The sequence below is a fragment of the Schistocerca gregaria genome, chromosome 1 (assembly GCF_023897955.1).
Source record: "Schistocerca gregaria isolate iqSchGreg1 chromosome 1, iqSchGreg1.2, whole genome shotgun sequence".
Taxonomy (NCBI): domain Eukaryota; kingdom Metazoa; phylum Arthropoda; class Insecta; order Orthoptera; family Acrididae; genus Schistocerca; species Schistocerca gregaria.
The window spans coordinates 790,426,071-790,440,116 of NC_064920.1; the positions used below are offsets into that span (position 1 = coordinate 790,426,071).

The following is a 14,046-nucleotide window of genomic DNA, read 5'->3' on the forward strand; positions in this document are numbered from 1 at the left end:
GTTTTGGTTGGAGGGCATCCTGGATATTCTGGGTTACTTTATCTGCTGGGTACAAACGGTGGAGACAGTAAAGGGTGCTCAGAGAATCTGAGCAGACGAGAAATCTGGCACCGGGACAAAGTCATCTGCTCCAGTGCTCGCAAGATCACATGTAATTCTGCGTCAAACGTGGTAAACTCTGAAGACAGTTTTACCTTGAGGACAATCCAGGAAAACGATAGAGCAACCAACAGAGTCCACCTGCTTGGACCCAATCGTAAAAACAGCTACGTGATTGTGGTACTAATAAAATGTCAGAACATCGCATTAAAAATGGAAGCAGGAGTGCTACCTTTCCTCCACTACACCAAATCACTCTGGGCTTCTCCAGCAACCAGGGCGGCAGGCAGTTAAAACCCTGGATTTGGGGTCGTATTGGCTCCACACCGAGTGACTCCAGCACACACTGCACGTGAATCCCAAATGGCAGCGCGGGTCGTGGACAATTGGAAAAAAAAGACTTTCCAGACGTGGACGAGCAACAGTATGGTTTGCGGGTGAAGATGCAGCTGTGATGAACTTACATGCCTGACGCACCAAGAGGAGCTGGCACCGGATGGTAAGAGGCGGTTCCCCACCTCAGCACAGATGCTAGGTGAGAGATTTGCCCGATAAGCAACGGTGGCCACCCGAATCCTCACGATGGACACCGCCAATGATACGCTAGTAAGACGGCTTCGCTGACCCATACACTGTGCAACTACCAGGTGCATTCAAGTTCTAAAGCCTCCCATTTTTTCTAATTAACTACTCACCCGAAATTGTTGAAACTGGTGTTAATTCTCGACGTAATCGCCCTGCAGACTTACACATTTTTCACTACGCTGACACCATGATTCCATGGCAGCGGGGAAGGCTTCTTTAGTAGTCTGTTTTGACTACTGGAAAATCGCTGGGGCAATAGCAGCACGGCTGGTGAATGTGCGGTCACGGAGAGTGTCGTCGTTGGAAAAAGCCGAAAGTCACTAGGAGCCAGGTCAGGTGAGTAGCGAGCATGAGGAATCACTTCAAAGTTGTTATCACGAAGAAACTGTTGCAAGACGTTAGCTCGATGTGCGGGTGCATTGTCTTTGTGAAACAGCACACGCGCAGCCCTTCCCGCACGTTTTTGTTGCAGTGCAGGAAGAAATTTGTTCTTCAAAATATTTTCGTAGGATGCACCTGTTACCGTAGTGCCCTTTGGAACGCAATGGGTAAGGATTACGCCCTCGCTGTCCCAGAACGTGGACACCATTTTTTCAGCACTGGCGGTTACCCGAAATTTTTTTGGTGGCGGTGAATGTGTGCTTCCATTGAGCTGACTGGCCCTTTGTTTCTGGATTGAAAAATGGCATCCACGTCTCATCCATTGTCACAACCGACGAAAAGAAAGTCCCATTCATGCTGTCATTGCGTGTCAACATTGCTTGGCAACATGCTACACGGGCAGCCATGTGGTCGTCCGTCAGCATTCATGGCACCCACCTGGATGACACTTTTCGCATTTTCAGGTCGCCATGCATGATTGTGTGCACAGAACCCACTGAAGTGACAATTCTGGAGGCGATCTGTACTACAGTCACTGGGCGATCTCCCAAAACAATTCTCTCTACTTTCTCGATCATGTCGTCAGACCGGCTTGTGAGAGCCCGAGGTTGTTTCGGTTTGTTGTCACAGGATGTTCTGCCTTCATTAAACTGTCGCGCCCACGACCGCACTTTCGACACATCCATAACTCCATCACCACATGTCTCCAACTGTCGAATTTCAATTGGTTTCACACCAAGCAAATTCAGAAAACGAATGATTGCACGCTGTTCAAATAAGGAAAACGTCGCCATTTTAAGTATTTAAAACAGTTATCATTCTCGCCGCTGGCGCTAAAATTCCATCTACCGTACGGTGCTGCCATCTCAGGGACGTATTGACAATGAACGTGGCCTTATTTTAAAACAATGAGCATGTTTAATATCCGTCTCTAGGAGGGTCAGATTGTCGGCAACGGGCCGAAATCTTCGGAATCCACACTTACAACGATTAAGGATTTACCTGTTCTAACGACCAGGCCAGACCAGGGTTAAACATCCGCTCCAGGGTCTTTCCTACACTGTTCGTTAAGGCAATACTCGTAACTGCTGGTACATGCTGTCCTTTCCTGGTCTAAAGAGAGGAATCAGAATTGCCTCCCTCCACGAGTTGGGGTAGTTACCTGTCTGCCATATTAGATTAAAACATTCGAAGAGAATTGTCTTTGATGACACTGTCAAATGTCTGCAGTACCGGTTTTGGTCGTGACTGGTTGCAATGTCACGAATCTCAATCAGTGTCGATTCGAGCTCCCAAATGGAGCACTGTTGGACCTTAAGTCCAAATTTTCCCTCTCTACAGTCGCATGATGGCGACGAAATGCTAGCTTCTGTGCAATGTCTGTGGGTTGTTTGCAGGCACCCCTGTTTCAGCACTGCTGCTATCGATAAACGGCTGTGTTTACTGGAAATCCTCCAGATCGCTTTTCGTACTTTTATAGAAGTGGAAAGATTGATGGGGTCGAGGAGCGCTCTTTTCTTACTCTCCCTACTGACACGTCAAGACTTGGCCCTCACGACTAAGCCCTAGGATTGTCTGCTGTCGGTCGGCATTTAAAATGTCTAAGAGGTGCACGCCTCTCCCAGATTGCAGAATGGCACTCATCTGTCCACCAAGGTACTGGTCACCTCCTAGGATGACCTGGGGACTGTGGGATGGAGAAGTCAGCGGCATGATGTAGTTCACCCATCCTTGGACGCTGTTGCAGTGTTCGAACAGAGCCAGCTGGCTGAAACACATCCAGTTAGCCCTGCTGAACATCCATTTTGGGGGCTTAACTCCAGGTGCTGAGCCATATACTAGGTGAAGGAGTATTGGGAAATGGACACTGGAATGAATAATCTTGCACAGAACAGAGTTGGCGAGGGTGGGAGAACAGAAAGAGGTTGATGGCTGAGAATGACCTAGTGGCAGTAGAGAAATGAGTACCCATGTTGAGGATGCACCCCTCGTGAGACGTCACAGTGCCCTCCAAAACACGACCCTGAGGGCAAGTATTGATCAAGCCCCACAGGACATGATGGGCATTGAAGTCTCCCAAGAGGAGGAATGATCATAGGAGTTGAGAGCCTCGTAGTACATCTTGGAGAAGTAGATACAGTGAGCAAACATATCCTTCGACACACATGAATTTGAACTGCAAATGCTCTGAAGATAGTAGCCAATGGGAGAAAATGGAGTAGTGCTTAGTAGTGCATAGTAATGTGAAACGCTGTGACACCTCCCTTGGTCCATTCCTCGGTAGGTCATCCTTGTATAGGGTATATCCCTGTAGCGCAGGGACATCTGTGTCTTTAAAACACGTTTTTTGTAAAGAATATAGCAAGAGACATGCCTGTGCTAGGAGTTTCAGTTCCTCCACTTGAGTCCTGAACCTACTCATCTTCCACTGTAGTACTGGAGCCATGTCACCGGTGCAGTTTTAATTTACCTGTATCTTTGCACTGGGGACATGAAGCACTTTGAGAGCAAGGGGGAGTGGAGGGGCTACCTGGATCTAAGGCATCTAACTCCATGATATCATCAGACAGGAAGGAATGACGCCTGACAGCGCTCAGGACAGCTTTTGACCTGAATGTTTTAAGCCTTTCCCTGCACCCTGTCCTTTAGAGGATGAGGGGCGAGAGGGTGCTGAGAAGCACTCCGCTGTTCTTATACCTTCTGGATGCTCGCTGTGGAACTGTTGTTGGTCTTTCCTGGTGCAGCTGCTTTGATTGCTCTGTCCTTACTATTTTTCCCTTGACATGTACATGTGCAAATACAGGTGCCTGTGGTGAATACAGTCACACTAGGCTTCGTCTGTGTTTAAGTGTCCGCCTTGGGAATAGGTTTATGCACCATGGAAGAATATGAGGTGGCGAAAACAGGGTATTTCGTCGCCTTATATTCTTTTTGGCTTCAGCATAGGGGATCCTCCTGGTAGCTTTTATCTCTTGTATTTTGCATTTGTCAGCAAAAACAAGGCAGTCTTGGCTCCAGACTGGGTGGTTCCAGAGCAGTTGATGCAGGTCAACTGAGATGGGGAATGAATCCCAGCGTCTTGAGCAGCTTTTACGCAGTTCCCGCATATTGTTTCTCCTACACAATGCATGGTTGTATGGCCGAAACGCTTGCATTTATATCACCACATAGGGTTTGGAATGTAAGGCCGAAAATTAAATCGAAGGAGCCCGATCTTAAGATACTCTAGGAGAATTGAATGTGACAATGGAAGGTGCAGTCTTTTCAGTTGCTCCATTATTCCTGCACGTTTGTTGCTTCACATCGACTATTCCCTGGGATGCTCATTCTTGCTTCATTTCTGGTATGTCCATGTCCATGATATCTCGGCATGTGACAATGCCCTTAGCGGAGTTGAGGTGTGCATCTCAACAATGATACCATAGTCACTCAATTTCTGGGATTTCTGAAGGTGTACCTGCTTTGACATGTTAGTTTCTACCAACAATGAGCCTTTATACAATCGCTTTATAGATTTTAATGTTCCAACAGGACATTCCAAACCCTTATGGATATACGAAGGATACTTTTTCAAATGTCCCCTCCTTCCTCTTTATTATCAGAAATACATTATTGTTCTTCGTGACTCCTTGACCCCTGTTACTGCAGTATTATGAGGAGGACTAGCCCCTCTCTCTTTGGATGAATGTGTGTGAGGTGGTCACTGGCAATGAAATCCGCGACCCCTGTGTTAATAGCCAAGGACGCTAACAACTACAACACTTGGTCAGTTGACAAATCTTATTGCAATAGTAGCTCTTACTACTGTGACATTAGGTCCGTCCTCTTTTAGAATACTGCTGCGCGGTGTGGGATCCTTACCAGACAGGACTGACGGAGTACATCAAAAAAGTTCAAAGAAGGGCAGCACGTTTTGTATTATCGCGAAATATTAGAGAAAGAAGCGCTGAAATAATACTGGATTTGAGCTGGCTATCATTAAAAGAAAGGCATTTTTCGTTGCGATTGAATCTTCTCACAAAATTCCAGTCACCAACTTTCTCCTCCGAATGCGAAAATATTTTGTTTACACCTACCTACATATGGGAAAACGATCACCACTATAAAGTAAGGGAAATCAAAGCTCGTACGGAAAGATATAGGAGTCCGTTCTTTCTGCGTGCTATACAAGATTGGAATAATAGAGAATTGTAATGGTGGTTCGATGAACCCTGTGCCAGGCACTTTAGTATTATTTGCAGAGTAGATGTAGAAGAGACCAGAAGTGCCGTATGTCACACCAAAACATACGTGAAGACTACTGGAGGAGAGATACTTTGACAACGAGTAAACTGTAAATACAACAAAGTCAATCAACGTAGCTTTCAATAAAGACACTATCATCATGGCAAATGGGTGCTACCAGTGAATCGTCTTTAATAGCCGATGTGAGTTTTACCATACTTTTTTTTGTCGTAAATGGACATCCGCTCACGTATGAAAACTAAGATAGCTGAACAGATGTCGCTTTTGTCAGGATTCTCTAAATGTCATACAGCTTAAAAGCTGTTATTCTCAATGCCACCAGACATATGCCCAACTTTATGGGTTCTTAATGGTTTGTCAGATATTGAAATGTAATATCAAGGACAGTGTACCGTATCTATCCAAATCTTACATATCTTCCATGAGAAGGTAACTGTCGGTCGAGCGGTTCTAGGCGCTTCAATCGGGACTGATGACCTCAGATGTTGAGTCCCATACTGCTTAGAGCCATTCGAATTTGACAAGGTTACTGGCTGGTGGTTTGCTGCAGCAGGCATTTGATGTTAGATACTCACGAGTTTTGGGAACTTGTCCTTGGGGAAGTTCATCTCGTGCTTGTTTATGATGCTGGGCACCTTGGCACGCTCAGCCCACGGCCAGATCATGTAATCCAACATACCAGGCCGGGTACCTGCAATGAAAATCATTGTTTCTCTTTCATCACCATACGATGTCTAACACAAAGTAACTTCAGACTCATGCTACTTACACAAGGAAAACAGGAACAAGCTATAAAATCCGAACAGAGACTACATCGAGGCAAGCTGTTTAAAAAATATCAATAAATCCAATTTTTATGTCCACCAATTGTAACTGCATTACAGATACACAAAACAAAATCCATAGCTTACGCACATGACAAAGAAACGAAGAAATACAGATGGCCCTTCTGCAACAATTAGAGGGGATGAAGGAAGTCTTCACCATCCTATCTATTCGGTTGCGTTAATCATTTCAAAAATCCTTTCACTAAGTGATGAAGAGAGCGTGTACTGACCTCCGAAGAAGGTGTTACCGCCAGCAACCAGCTCGTCTTCGAAGGGCTGCAGAGCAGCCACGATCTCCTCCAGGTATTCACCCAGCGGCCGCTTCTCCTTGCCATAAACTGCCTCGTAGAAGATCTTCGTTACCTGCAAATAGAAGTCTACATTATAACAAGCAGAGGATCCAACAGAAAATGTCTAGAGCACTGGCACCTATATGTAATTACAGATTTTGCACGAATCATCATACAAGCGCTTTTTCAGGTTTGGAAAATAGCTTTTGTCGTGCACTTCACAGTGGTTTACAGAGAACAGGTATAGATGTCACGAGAAATTTTGATTTATAAGATCTGTTTTTAATATATGTGGTGCAAATAAACGAGGCATTAAAGAAAGTTTCTATTGGTTGGTGGGTTAAGAGACTTAACAGCGAGATAGTCAGTCCCTTCAGCCAAGGGTTCATCTGAAGACGTCTGATCGAATTATGAAAGCACGTGGTGATAGGATCGAGGCACTGAAAGCAATAGCAGTACCAGAGCTGAGGATTGGATTGCTGCAGTTATGGGGACTAAACTATGAAGTCATCAGTCCATTCTAGATGTGTCAACCCCTGGAGAGTCATCAGAGTAAGGACACAGGAGACAAATTCTGACGAACCCTGTTGTAACAATCAAAATCAAGAGAGAGAGAACCAAGTAGAAGTGAGAGAGGGATAATAGGGTGAAGGTGGGCGAGTTGTTTTGCTCAGAGAGCAGCTGGAGGCTCTGGGGGGACACGTGACGGAAGATGCACGCACTCCATCCGACCAATGTTCCCTCACACTAGTATTAGATGAACTAGTAATGTACGAAACTTTGTAAAATCTCAGCAAACAAACCAACGACGATGTGAGTGTAGGCTAACAGACATAAAAGAGTAATTATAGTTAAAGAAGATGGGAAGGATGCGTGCCAAGCCAGACCACCGAACAAGAGCAGCCTTGGCCTCCTGAGTTGGATCAGGTGAGAGTGCACCCCTCTAGTCCCTCAAGTGGCTGATGAGGCCAATGTGCCCTACCTCGTGAGTAAAACGTAAAACCAGATCAGCTGTTCTGCCACCTTCCACTATCAGCAGGGCAGCGAAGCGAGTCGGCCAGTTCTAGTTTTTGCTACAGGATGGCCGAAATAGGGCACTCCAGTGGGATGTGGGCCTGTCAGACTGGTACCAAACCAACACTGGAATGGATCCTCACATAATAGAATGTGGCCATAGGTTAGACTTAAGTGGCCATTGTGGAGTCAGCAGAGAACGGTAGCTTCCCTTTGAGAAGCAGGGAGGGCAGAGTGGTACATGGGTGATGCGGCCTTTATTGCTCACATTTTCTTTGAAGAAACCAGGGCACACCAATATGTGTTCCAAGCCTCCAACAAGCAATGGCATAAAGCTGTCAAACATCTGGTTCTGGTACCCCCACCTCCAAAGTCACAATCCGGGTAGCCACTTTGCTAACCAGGCAGTTGGGATCTCAATGTGACCTTGTGTCGAGACGAAGACAGGCAATCCTCCAGATACATGGAAGTCAGAATGGAGCACTTGGACAGTCATGACCAAGGATCTCAAGGGTAGTACTGGTCGATGGACTAAAGACTACTATTGATTAACAGCGTCTTTCTGCTGCAATGATGAACATGATTGAGGGCTCTACTGATGGCCACCAGTTCTGCAGTGATTTTATTGTATACATTCGGTAGTGAACATTGTTCGTTGCATTCTGCATATGTGTAGACATAACTGGTTCGTCCATTGACTGAAGAGTCATAAGTGTGTATCACTTCCAAACCCAGAAATGCATCAGTGATGGTCAGAAACAAGCGGCGAAAAACAGTTACATGAAAAGAATCTTAGTCCAAAGGACACATTGAGACAGATCTGAGGAAGGGGTATATAGCATAGAAGCATACACGAGTGATTCCTGACTCGGTAAGTTTTAGTTCAGAGCAAATACACTGCATCTGAGCTGTGATTGTGACTCACAATTCTGGGCTGCTGTTCCAGGAAAAAATTGCCCAGAAGGGGAGCGATGGGGTGGGAGTGGCAGCAACTGTGTATCACCGAATTCAGCACCATTTGCTGGCATCCTATCAGTAATGATTGGAACTCAGCCTCTGAGTTGTTCACAGGGTTGGCGTGAGAGCTATCTGTTGCAAGCCAGACCCCAGAAGTATGGAGTCCATTGATGAACTATGTGCCAGAGTATCATCATCAAAACTGGACAGAATCAAAGCTTTTTATAGCTTCAGATATGTAGAGTGGTCTGCACACCAGCTGCTGTTACTGAGGCAGTGGAGAGTATTAAGATGTAACCAGCACATTCATGTAAGCTGGCCATAAAGGGAAAGCCTGGTGAACTAGGCATAGATGACTGATTCCAGAAAGCGATAAGGCGCCACCACATTGAGGAACTGGTCATCAAGATGGAGTTATGGCTGTTGACAGTACAAAAGCAACAGAAATACATTATGCATGTCTTGGTGGCTGGAAACAGTAAGTCATGGGTGAGAGCCTAAGACTGCACATTTCATATAGCGCCTTGCCGTCAGTATTCAGTAACATCCACGCTGGCAGAGCAATAGCAAATGCAAAAATCACCAGCATACAGGTAAGGTGACACTGTAGACCTGCAGTTGCAGCTATACCACTGACAGCCATTAGAGAAAGGGGCACAATCAATAGAGCCCTGGAGGACCCCATTCTCTTGTATGCAGATGAGTATTGTTGAAAGTACTAAATCTGAAAGTATGGTGTAAGTTCCACACAATTGGGAGTGGGATCCAGAGACCCTAATCTCATAGGGTAACGAGAATCTTATGATGCCACAAGGTGTCGTAAGCCTTTTGCCGGTCAAAGCTGACTGGGTAGTAGATTCCAGGCACACCAAGTTGTCAGTAGTGGAACGATCCTGGGACAGACAATGACAATGTTGGTAATACACTTTTAGGTGTTTGAGAATTTGTCTGTGGATGCAATCTGGCGCTGGGGTAACATCAGTGCAAAGGGTTAGAACCACTGAGGAATTCCCACTCACTAAATGGTTGACCATATGGCTCTAAGTGATGTGTAGTGAAAGGTAAGTGAATTCACTCCACTCTCTTTTTGAGGACATGAAATGTAGGCTGACAGTTCTCAGACACACAGTCTAGAGCAAAATGCAGAGAAAAGCATTTGGTGAGAACATCTGGGTCAATGTAGACAATTCCATTCAGGGAAACACCAGTAAGACCTCTGGGGGACTTGTGCCCTTAGAGGCATCGAACCTTTGCCCAAACCAAGAAAATAGGGGGTACAAAATGAAATGGTAGCAGCACACTGTTCATAATGTTATTGTTTTTGTCATTTTATTAGGGTGCAAACCTTGGCACACAGTCATTAAAAGGAAATAAGGTGATCCATTGATGGATGTGATTTACAGCAATGGTGAGCCCATCTCTAATGCCCACAGTGATTTCTGATCAAGTTGATGTTTTCCAATGGAGGTTTCCCAAGGAATACAGAATCGCTAAGTCTGCTGCAATTGTACTCTGTGGAGCTACAATGTTACTTGCTCACGGCAGAAGGCTAACGGCGATGGCAGAGGCAAAGGCTTCCTTGTCAGCAATGTTGAGAGGCCATCCAGGTTGACACCCAGGTGACTGATGCTGAGGAAGGGCAGGAATATAGGAAAATTAATGCCAGACAGGTCGTCACGGACTCTCCAGATGGTATAGGAATACGACCAGGACTGCAAATGTGAAGACCAATGGTCAAGTAATACTAATACGCACATTCAACTGTGTGGGCCCCAGTATTCAACAGAAAAGATCAAGCTCTCTTAGCACATTTTCAATAGCGTTACTATGGCCAGTGGTCGTAGTACCACCCCAGAAAGGATTGTGGGCATTTACATCACCCTAACTGGGGAAGGTTGGGCGAGCTGAGAGATCCATGCAGAAAATGCTGAGTGAAACTTCACTGTCAGGAGGGACACACACATTACAAACCGTAAAATCCAGAAACATTTTCACACAGACGGACTCAGTCTCCAAAGTCATACAAAGTGGCGTGTGTTCACTGTAAACAGAGTCCAAAATGTATGTATAAATTCTGCCTAACGCTTTGTCAGTGTCAACACGATTATTAAAATAGTCTGAATAGCTGTGGATGAGGGTAAGAGGTTCGCAATGCTGGGAACCAGGTTTTCTTTAGAGCAATGTAGGAGTCAGGGGAAACTTAAGAGGATGTAGCTCAGCCAGACGATGGAAAAAACCTACAGTTCCACTGGAAGATCATGCTATCACTATCCTGTGGGAATATGAAGGGACCAAGAAGGTGGGTCATAAAGTAGGGTCTTCCAGTTTCAAGGGTATAACATCAATACACATCAGTCCTGCATAACGTCGTGTGGGTCGATCTGGTGCCACAGGGGCCACTGACAGCTCTACCTGAGGTAGTGAGGCAGAATGTGTGGGGGTACAGTATCACTGGGATCACCAGCACCGTCTGAAGTATCTGTTCCTTGGATATTTTGATGTTTGTGATTGTCTACCCTAGTTTGAGGGACAGGAGGAGGAAAATGAAGCTCTATGAACAGCAACCTGTGGCTTCTTCAGTCAGTATCTAGTATCTGATTTCAGGTCAACCAAATCCTGGTAGGTGAGCTTCCTGAATTAACCCTCTGTCGTGACAGATGCTGGAAGAGGGGTTGCATCGCTGGTGGCGAGTTGGGCTAGACATCCTTAGCCGTCAGCAGGTGGGAAGTTAATGCTCCCAAAGTGGGTGTCAGGGAAACAGTAGAAGGGGCTCCCCAAGCAACAGTTGAGTGGATGTAGTCAACTGGTCCCAAGAGAACAATGTGGAAGGCATGAAGGGCGAGGGTAGCACTACTGGTGAGGGTGACATATCCATAGTGAATGTCATTGTCATATATAAATGATCATTTTTCTTCTTAGCCTCCTGAAACACGAGTTACTCAAGGGACTTGTATAGAGGGACTGAAGGTGTGTTGGTGTGCGACTGACATACTTAACCCCTACAGATGGGGCTTGTGTTACAATATGAATACATGTTCTCAGACCTCGTGCGTTTGAAGCATCTCATGGGAGGGGGTAACATAAGGTTTCAGAACGTATTGATGCGCCATCACCTTGATCTTTTCAAGCAACAAGTCGCCTTCGAAGACCAGAATGAAGACACCGGTTTCAACCCTTTTGTCATCTGGTCTACACTGGACACAGAGTGCACATCCCTATGCTTCAGACTGACACTATAAGAAGAGGTTTTACTGGAATATGGTACCCTGTACAATGCTGAGACTTATGGGGGAGGGGGTGATAGTTCCAGAGTCGTCCCACAGCTTGTTACAGGCGAGTAACAGCAGCTGAGCATATGGTGCCGTTCTAATCAGAACTGCACCACTTTATTTCAAAAATAGCTGCTCACACTGCTCCAAACCCGTCCCCAAGGTGCTCAACAAAGAATGACTTTGGTGAAAGAGGAGCATCCGTGAGTCCTAGAGCAAACTAAGTATTGTGGGAAGTATTTTACTCCTTGCCTCCTAGCTCAACATTCCTTCCAAGGCATTGTCGCGGAAGGAAATTTTATGGGGTCATATCCCTCCATATTACAGTTTTGCTTTACTTAAGAAGAGACTGCTCAGCTTCATTTGCCTTTCATCTGCCTTGCTGCCACCTACTCCAATTAGCTGTTCTCCCCACAGGTGCCACCCACCCACAGCAAACACGATCTGCCTGGTCATATGTTGACTGTGTCCATATGCCCAAGCCACGATGGGCATATGCTCCTTGGCATATGTGAAGAGTTTCCAGCTCAGGAACCAATAATGCGATCCCTGCGTGGTCATGGGGTTACAACCCTGCAGGTACTTTACGACACGCACACTCAAACCGAGAGTGCAAAGATAGAAAGACACTACATGAACGAACACGGTGTTAGGCGATCTTCCTTGCACGATCTGTACTTCTGTGAAACTTGTAAATTAGGTCAGACAACAATGGGGATCATATCGCTGATTTCTTCGGCAGTGCAGCCTGCAGGCATTCTCCGTACAGTTCCAATCTCCATGCTATTTCCGTATTTTTGGAGCTCTGGACATTCGTGGCCATCCATTTGCTTCCAACGAAAAGGCTCACGCCTGGTTATCATCATGGTTACGTTAGCCAAGTGCAAACGTTTTTTCCAAAAGCATATCTTGCCTCAAAGTGGGATCGCATGTTAACCGTTATGGCGATTACTTCTGAAATAAACAGTTTACTTTTCTTTACGTGTGTCGTTTGCATTTAACGGTCCCTTATACAGTGTAATTTATGTTATAGCAGTTGGAAGAACGACACTGCACACTTACTGGAAACGCCTCTACAAACAGTATGCCACCATGACAGACTTTGATAATTTAGGATGAAAAGGAGAAATTAGAGTTTAGAGTCCCGTCGGGAACTTATTAAATGGAGACTGCGCAAACTCCTGAGACAAGCGTAGAGAAGGGTAGCAGCCCTGTGTCTCTCACAGGAACCACCCTCGATTTTGTCTGCAGCTATTGAGGGAACCTACAGAAAATCCAGAATCTGCATGGACAGAACCGGCCCTCACTCTTCTCCTCATACTCCTCCTCCTCCTTATGTACCTTAGTCTAGTATTTTAGCCTTTTCACCAACGCGGCCGATCGTGTCAAAGGATGCCCTTGCTATTTCGTCTCCAGCGTAGAGGAATACATTTTGCAACAGCGCTACCACAATTTTCGATGGCAATAGCTTGCAAAAGCTGGGAATATGAACATGTTTGTTATTTAAGATTCGACGGCTCAAAATATGGCTAACTCTACGAAGGCTCAGCAGCGACAGCATTCTGAGTTGAGTGAAATATAGCTACATTTACTGTTTACAGTGTATATTTCGCCACCAGCGACGCGTTAAGGTGAATGCAAACTAATTTCGCTCGCAGTATTGCGTGATATGAAGTTCCACCACCAAGCGAAAACTTCAAATGAGTAAACTTTGCTTGTCATACGCGCAGTTCTTAACTGAAACAAGCTCGTTAAATAGCTTCGAAGTTTTTAGCTTCTTATGGAAAAGCTATACTATCTCATGAAAACTTCTCCAGCGAAGTATTACCGTTAATCAACACTTACATCGTCACGCATTGGCACCAAGCACCTAGAGTAAAGAGAAGTATCTACGTGCTGCACACTTTAGGAACATGCTGCATCCTTAACGCATTCTACGACGCCTAAACGAAACGTGGAACCTCCAATGACGTGAAATCATAAAATCGTTTCATTAACACGTGTGTTTTCCGATATTCAAAGTACGAATGTGTATTTGAATTACCACAGAAGTCTGAAAAGCATTTACTCTGCCTTAAGGTTTGTTTCTGGATTATATACACTACTGGCCGTTAAAATTGCTACACCACCAAGATGTGTTACAGACGTGAAATTTAACCGACAGGAAGTTGCTGTGATGTGTAAATGATTAGCTTTTCAGAACATTCACACAAGGTTGGCGCCGGTGGCGACACCTACAACGTGCTGACATCAGGGAAGTTTCCAACCGATTTCTCATACACAAACAGCATTTGACCGGCGTTGCCTGGTGAAACGTTGATGTGATACCTCGTGTAAGGAGGAGAAATGCGTACCATCACGTTTCCGACTTTGATAAAG

General features: G+C 45.5%; 1 protein-coding gene across 1 annotated transcript in view; it reads right to left on the minus strand.

Annotated features, from left to right (window-relative positions):
• Nucleotides 1-14,046, minus strand: part of LOC126269667 (pyrimidodiazepine synthase-like) — a 93,647-nt gene that overhangs the window by 10,640 nt on the left and 68,961 nt on the right. The window contains exons 3-4 of the mRNA XM_049974009.1: nt 6,368-6,500; nt 5,886-6,001 (exon numbers count right to left, since the gene is read on the minus strand). Of these exons, the coding sequence (XP_049829966.1) occupies nt 5,886-6,001; nt 6,368-6,500 (249 nt within the window). The remainder of the gene's footprint in view (nt 1-5,885; nt 6,002-6,367; nt 6,501-14,046) is intronic.